Genomic DNA, 8,425 nt, shown 5'->3' on the forward strand with positions numbered 1-8,425 from the left:
CTTCTCTTTCTCCATGACACTCGAATCAATTTTTAAAATTTTATTTTGATGTTTGCATAGTATGTCTTTTAGGAGGTAAATAGTGTCGTTGGTTAAATCTTTTTTCATGTGAATAAGCATGTTAGTGACTGAATCTGATGGTTAGGTTATTTCTATGTGACTAAGCATATTGATGATTAGGTTATTTCCATCGTGAGGACCACATTTGTCCACGAGCCTTATAAATCATTTTGTTGTATCTTTGAGACGTACACAGTATCCGTCGCTCCCCGTCGGTTGGCCTGCTTGCATTTATATATATATATATATATATATATATATATACATTTTGTTTTTTCCCTCCCCTTCGCTCCGTCGTGGTATAAACGACAGAATGAGGTTGGCCTCCTTGCATTTAGTATTGCTCCCTTGCCTCTTCACCTCCTTTCTCTCTCTCTCATCGTTCGTGAAGGGCACCAACCATGTGGTGGGGATCAGCTGAGACTCTGGGAAGGATAGGATGGGGAGTGGTGGGTCTGTTGTTGTTGCTGCGGGCTTGGAGAGGGTTGGAATGGCTTTGGTGGACGCCGAGGAGGCTGGAGAGAGCGCTCCGATGCCAAGGGTTGAGGGGCACCCGCTATCGTTTCCTCCACGGCGACCTCAAGGAGACTGCCCGGCTCAACAAGGAGGCCCGGTCCAAACCCATGCCTTTCTCTCACGACATCGTCCCTCGTGTCGCTCCCTTCTTCCATCGCGCTATCAAGGAAAACGGTAGTAATTAATGGTTTTTTTTCCCCTGGTGGTTGGAAGCCCCTTTTTTGTTCAGTTCTAACTTCAATATCAGTTTTGTGTTGCATGAAATGGAGCAAATGCTTCAGCTCTTTGCTTAACAGCATTTACTTCATGTAGCAATTAGTCAAAAGTACACTATTTTAATATATCCCAGCAACTTCCAACTGAGTTTGTAGATGATGAATCTTTCTTGTATTGGATGATATTAGCTATCATTGTTGGTCTTTTCTTCATTATCTCAATAAATCGGGTGGAGATTCTTCTATTTCTGTAATTGACAAAAAGAATTCGAAATTGCAGTCTGAAAATTCCTTTTTTTTTTTCAGTTGTTCTCTAAGTCAATGCTTAAACTAGTGGAGCATGGGAAACAAGGTTTGGCTTTAATCTTTAGAGCCGTTTTGGTGGCATTTATTTCTACAGACTTGGAAAATATGCCATTTGATTTCCGGAACAATCAGTATATACCTATTCATATAGGTCCATTTGACGAGTTCAGCTCTCCATATGTTTGTTAACAAAAGATGTCCGAATACTTGATATAGATCATCTCAAATTATTTCTTAGGACATCGTGACATCTTTCCTTCCTGATATTTATGTTTATGTACCTTGAACCCATGATAAAGAATATAAAACCATTCATAGTTTTTGAATTCTTCAAAGTTCTCACTTGAAATTGGTTACTAAAATGTGACTAATTTTTAAGTAGTGATTAACCCAATTTGTATCGATGGTCTTAGTTCCAGCAGTTTCTTCTAAAGAGATCATAGCCAAAAAGTCGGAACTAGTCATGCCATATCATAATGACTTGAATGCACTTGTGTTGTGAAATGCAGGTAAAATTTCTTTTACTTGGTTTGGACCTGTACCTAGAGTAACTATTATGAATCCAGAGTGGGTAAGGGAAGTATTGTCCAACAAGTTTGGCCACTTTGCAAAACCACAGATAAACCCTCTTGGACGGCTGTTAGCTACAGGACTTGCAAATTATGAAGGTGAAAAATGGGCCAAACATAGGAGGATTCTAAATCCTGCTTTTCATCTGGAGAAGTTGAAGGTAATTCATGGTCATTATTCTAACTCAAAAAATCATTTCAGTACATATGAATTCTATCTCAAATGTTATGAGGTTATGTTCCTTTCTTTTGTTCATGTAGTTTCTCTATCAATGATTCATTTTCTCTTTGTTGATTTATAGCGTATGTTGCCAGCATTCTCTGCTTGTAGTGGTGAATTGGTTAACAGATGGGAGAAATCGATTGGTTCTTTGGGATATTATGAATTAGATGTTTGGCATGAGCTCCAGAATTTTACAGGAGATGTGATCTCCCGAACAGCATTTGGTAGCAGCTATGAGGAAGGTCGACGGATTTTTCAACTTCAAACGGAGCAAGCTGGGCTTCTTATTCAGGCTGCTCAGACTGTGTATATTCCAGGATACAGGTGCATAGTCTTCTAGCCTGTTGATTTTGTTTAGTTAGGAGGAAAATGTCTATTTAATCTTTTTATTTGGATTAGAAGAACAAATGTGCAGTGTTATTTTCTAATGATTCTTGAGAATCTCTTGCTCTTGCAACCAACATTTCAAGTCTCGATACCGGCCTTATATCAATGCTTATCAATATAGAGTGCCCCCGTACCAATACATGGTACACTGTTAGAATCAGCAGTTAAGTAGTATCATGTATGGGAATGCGGAGGGTGGGGATTGTGTAGCAAGCCTCATAGTGGTACTAATACCCTATCAGGTTGGTATACTATGCCTGTATTACATGGCAGTATGGTACTTATAACATTAGTTGTAAAGATCTCTGTACAAAGTTACCTTTTATAATATATATATATATATATATATATATATATATATATATATATATATATATATATATATATTTTTTTTTTTTTTTAAGAAATCATATCACATAATTATGTGTAAGATGATGTTAGTAAACACTTTCATTCATGTTGTCTGCAACTACTGCATCTTATACAGGTTTCTTCCTACCCCAATCAACAACAGAAGAAAAAAAATTGATAGAGAGGTTCGAGCACTCCTGAGAGGCATAATTGAGAAGAGAGAGAAGGCTATAAACTTGGGTGAAGCTAGTAATGATGACTTATTGGATTTGATGATAAAATCTAATTTGAAACACTTCCAAGAACATGGGAACTCCAGGAACACTAGGATGACCACCGAAGAGGTGATTGAAGAGTGTAAACTTTTCTACTTTGCAGGGCAGGAGACTACATCTGTGTTGCTCACATGGACAATGGTTGTCTTGAGTATGCATCCAAGCTGGCAGGTTCGTGCAAGAGAAGAGGTTTTAGAACTTTTTGGGAAACACAGACCAGATTATGATGGCTTAAACCGTCTAAAGATTGTGAGTATATTTGTTACATTCCCTTTGTTGTCTATTTAATTGATTTGAAATGTCAAAGAAAAACGCTACGACTAGAGACATTGGATCTACAGTTTTGTATGAATAGTATTGCTCTTAGCATAGTAACTCTAAATAAAATATAATTATTTGTTGAAGGCATATTTCCTTTTGTTTGATACCGATAGATAACTTTTTGTCGGGAATGAGGCTGCTTGTCTCTATACTGTGCTATGGAAACAGTTTTAGATTCAGAATTGTTTCTTTTAAATCAATGATAAGAAGACAATATAAAATGTATTTTGGAAACTCAAATGGAAGCTATGCATTAAATGGTTATCATTTTCTCCCACATTTTTACATGATGATTTCTGTACTGCTTTGTTCTACTTAGAAAAAACATCCTATTCTGGGTGCTATGATCTATCCAGTAGAGCTTCTCATATGAAATCTAGCATCAAGGTGAAGTGTTTCCTTAATGATTAAATTCATGTGGCAGGTCACTATGATTCTTTACGAGGTTCTCAGGTTATACCCATCTGTAATTCAACTCAATCGCAGGACATACAAAACAATGAAAATTGGAGATATCACTTGCCCTGCTGGTGTGCTACTCTTACTGCCTGTGATCTTCATTCACCATGACCCAGAATTCTGGGGCAAAGATGCTAGTGAGTTCAATCCAGAGAGATTTGCACAAGGGATTTCAAAGGCATCGAAAGGTCAGCAAGCATTTTTTCCATTTGGTTGGGGTCCTCGGACTTGTATCGGACAGAGTTTTGCATTGCTGGAAGCTAAGATGGGATTAAGCATGATTCTTCAGCATTTCTCATTTGAGCTTTCACCATCCTATGTCCATGCTCCATACACTGTTATAACTCTTCAACCCCAGCATGGTGCTCAAATTAGGCTACGCAGAGTCTGATATCCTCTTTTCGTCATTAATAACACATGACTGCTGCAACATGTGATGATCCTTTCTTTTTCCTTTGTTGGAGACAGTTTCCTCCATTATCTCTTGAGGCAAATCACAAGTGCTGATCTTGGTTCTACTGTTTGTAGCTAGAAATAAAGATTCTGGCACTACATTATGGAGCAGAACTGTAACTGCAGCTTTGTCCTTCAGTGTTTTTTAATACCCTTTCATTTTTCTTAACAAAATATGGTCAGAATGTGCCTAATTTTGTTTCTAAAACATAATTAGAATAGATTATTATTTTGAGAATCAAGATGAAAATTCCATCCTGCATATTTAAATCTGGAACATCTTTCCAGTGCATGCTCTAAAGAGAGACGTGCTCAACAAAAAGGTCCGGTTGAAGCCCATGCCATTACCTCACTGCATCATCTCTCCAGTGGTTGTGTTCTGCCACCTTGCCATGAAGGAAAAAGGCACCACTTCTTGGTTTCATGTGGGTCCGTTGGAAGCCATTTCTCTTCTGCTTTGTGAGGCTTGTGTCTGTTACTACATTTATGTGGCAACTCAAATGCTATAGTATAATCGCAATTATCGTATAGTAATTGTTCATATTATTGATATATTTTGGTATATGTGTTACTTTTCCAACGAATTGGTTTTATTCTGTTTGTTAAGCTTAGCTGACAAAGCGGTGAGAAACAACTGGCTGGACTTCTATTAAGCTTGTGTTGAGCTTGAATCACTCAAGTGGAGTTCTCGCAGGATTCTGATCGGTGGTCGAAATCGTCCAAGGTCACCCGACGACGATCAGCAGAGAAGCGGCTGGATTGAATGGAGGCAAACTTGTTGTTGGTTTGTGGGATTGAGCTCCAATGGATCAGACTTCGTGCCGTGGGCCAGGAGGGAGATGGGCCCTGTAAAGACCTTTCTATGGTGGATGTGGTCTTCGATGTTGCCCATCTTAAATGGGCTAGGAGCCTGAGCTCGTCTGTCGGCCGCACCCAAGCCAAGGGAGCTAGGGATGCAATCGAGCCAAATCGAATAGGTAGAAGTTCGCTCGACTCAAAATATTTGAACTCGAAATTCAGCTCGAGATCGATTGAGCTTTAAATCCTAATCTCGACTTGGCTCAATTAAAAATAGATAAAACTCGAAATCGATTCAACTTGGCTCAAATATCAACCGAGTCAAACTTGAGCTCGAAATCAAGTTTTAACTTACTAATAGTATATAAATTAATATATATATTATAAATAAAAATAATATTATTAAAAAAATATATAAATTTTGAGTAGGCTCACAAGCTTTCGAGCCGAGTATTCTGCTATTTGAGCTCGATTCGATTACTTAAGCTCGATAATAACCGAGTCAAGTCGAGCTCAAGTAGCTTATGAGCAACTCAACTTGTTTACACCCCTAAAGGGAGCCGACTCTATCTCTCAGCCCAAGGGGGCTAGTAAGCTGCTACGCTGGGCACAGTCGATGGGGCAATTGAGACCAACTCCCAAATGAAGAGTAATTCTTTGTCCATTATACTTTGACAGAGAAACAATGTACTACTAGGCCATGTAGCGTAATTAATAATGGAACAAACATTTAATGTTGATTGACTTTTTTTCAAATATGTTTTGATGAAAATATACTTTTCCTTCGTAGAACAAAGAAAGGATAGTATTATTACTTTCTGATACTTTATATAACTTCTTGTGAATATATATGACATCTTGAATAATATATATAGTTTTTTGTATCTTTATATAATATCTTATTGATTGTTATAATTTTCTGTAAATATATATAACATTCTGAACAATATATATAACTTCTTGTAAATATATATATATATATATATATATATATATATATATATATATATATAATATTTTGAACAATATATCTACCTTTCTGATATCTTTTCTGACTTTGTATAAATATATATAACATCTTAAACAATGTATATGACTTTTTATGAATATATATGATATCATGAACCGTATATATTACTTTCTAATATCTTATATGACTTTTTGTGAATATATATGACATCCTGAGTAATATATATAATATCTTAAATAATATATATAATTTTTTAAACAATATATATGGCTTCTCATAGTTTTTATGATTTTTTAATATTTTATATGATTTTTATCATAACCAATAGAATATCATATAAAGATACATAAAGTCATATATATTATTCAGAACGTCATATATATACATAGAAAGCTATATATATTGTTCAAGAAGTTATATAAGGTATTAGAAGTCATAATAACTAACACGATATTATATAAAAGGATAGAAAGTCATATATATATATATATATATATATAGTCATATTCCAAATCTGGAATATAACACAGCCATACTATCGAAGGTACAATCCATGATAATATGAAGCTAAAATTCATCTTCTTAAATATAATAATAGGTGCATCATAAAACAATAAAGTTTAATTCAAATATTTAATTAAACCAAACTAATCCAGAGTATCTAAATCCAAAAATAAATAACAACCCAATCCTTAAAATTCATAATAGCTACAATCCATAAACATAAACTAAATTTTTAGTACAAAATTTTCAAGCTTACTTCACTGATCCCCAAGCTTGAATTCTCTTCATCGGTCCTAGCATTATTTTTCTATACATGAAAAAGAAAATAAAAAGAATATGAGCTACACTAGCCCAGTAAATAGAACTTCCGCTTTCATATCAAATCAAGCATAAATTTTTCATAATAATATATTATTAAAAAAATAACAGATAATATAAAATAAAGTATTTCATAGAACATATAATAAAACAAGTTATAAACCAATTATGCATGCATAAGTCATGAACATTTCATAAACATATTTGATAAATTATTCTTATCATGTATTCATATAATGTTTTCAAAACATTACTCCCAGATATTCATGCTAAGGCCATTATTATACCCATGACAGGGCTATATTTTTTAATCGATAGAGTTCTTGTTCTATGTGCCAACTTTATATCCATTGGTGGAGCCATATTTCGTATAGATACTAGCTCCTGATGTCGACCTTCCTGAAGGAATTCATTCTTAGCTATCTGAGAGCTTTTAAAATCTTTATATCTTTTTCTTAAAATATACAAATATATAGATGAAAAAATAATAAAATTTATACTTCATAATCATGCTATTTTCATGAGACATATTCATGAAATCAATGCTCATAATAAAATATACTTTTTCATGCCACATATGCTGATCTTTATTTTATGAAAAATATGATTTCATCAATAAAAGATCATATACATAAAAATTATGAAAATTTAAAAATAAATAAGAAGTGTAAGATTCACTTACTTCAATCACCCTAGATCTTTAATCTTCCTTAAATGAATTAGATATCCTATTAAAATATTAAATCATGATCAAATTTTATTCCATATATTCAATAAAATTACATAATAAAGAAGATGACTGACTAGATGACTAGTCCAATAAACCCCCCCGGCTCTAAATTGATTCGGGGTCATAGATCCCTAGGAGTGGAAAAAAATGGCCTGCTACGAGATCCATATATCTTCTTAGAGAGAGAAAGAAAGAGAGAATTTTTTAGAGAGAGAAAGTGGAGAGAGAAAAATTTTAGAGAGAAAATAGAGAGAGAAAGTGGAGAGAGAGAGAGAAAAGAAGAGGAGGAGAGAGAAAATTTTCTCTCTCTTTTTTTCTTTTTTTTTTCTTTTTCTTTTCCTTTTCTTTTCTTCTTCTTCTTTCTTTTCTTTTCTTCTTTCCCTTCCTAGCCAAACAGAGGAGGGACCAAGGGGAGGGCTCGATGGCTCGAGCCCCAGCAAAGGGCGGTGGCATGGTTGGAGGTCCGATGACAAGTAAAGGTGGTGGTGGAGCCAAAAGTGGCTGACGATATGGTTTGGTCAGCAGGGATCCGAAAGCAAACGAAAAATAAGGGACCCACCCCTTTTTCTCATATTTTTCGATCGTTGGCCAATCGTCGGCGGTCAAGACCTCAGGAAAAAGGAAGATAAGGAGATGGGGGTCATGCTACAAGAGAGTAACACCACGGGCGATGGCATCGGTGGCCGAAAAAGAGGAAGAAAGGCTCGGTCGAACAGGAGAAAAACAGGACCGCCCCTTTTCATGAGATTTCCAACTATCCCGACAACCGACGAGGGTGTGCGAGGCCATGAAAAGAAGAAAAAAAAGAGAGGAAGGAGGATCGGGGCTTACCTTCGACTCCAGTGAGATCTTCGACGAGAAATTAAGGCAAACACAAGAACAGGATTGAGAGCTTCAACGAGAAATTTTGAAAGGAAGAAGAGGAGATTGCAAGGCTTGTCGCAGCTGGCTATGGAGGGGGAGAATGGGG

General features: G+C 35.6%; 1 protein-coding gene across 1 annotated transcript; it reads left to right on the forward strand.

Annotated features, from left to right (window-relative positions):
• The first annotated feature begins 367 nt into the window (after positions 1-367).
• LOC105037629 (cytochrome P450 CYP72A616) lies at positions 368-4,309 on the forward strand. Its single transcript, XM_073259197.1, has 5 exons — positions 368-750; positions 1,607-1,827; positions 1,969-2,213; positions 2,764-3,151; positions 3,648-4,309. The coding sequence occupies exons 1-5, from the start codon at positions 462-464 to the stop codon at positions 4,071-4,073; spliced, it is 1,569 nt and encodes a 522-aa protein (XP_073115298.1). The 5' UTR covers positions 368-461; the 3' UTR covers positions 4,074-4,309.
• The last annotated feature ends 4,116 nt before the right edge of the window (positions 4,310-8,425 follow it).

Source organism: Elaeis guineensis, chromosome 6 (genome assembly GCF_000442705.2).
Source record: "Elaeis guineensis isolate ETL-2024a chromosome 6, EG11, whole genome shotgun sequence".
In the NCBI taxonomy this organism is placed as follows: Eukaryota; Viridiplantae; Streptophyta; class Magnoliopsida; order Arecales; family Arecaceae; genus Elaeis; species Elaeis guineensis.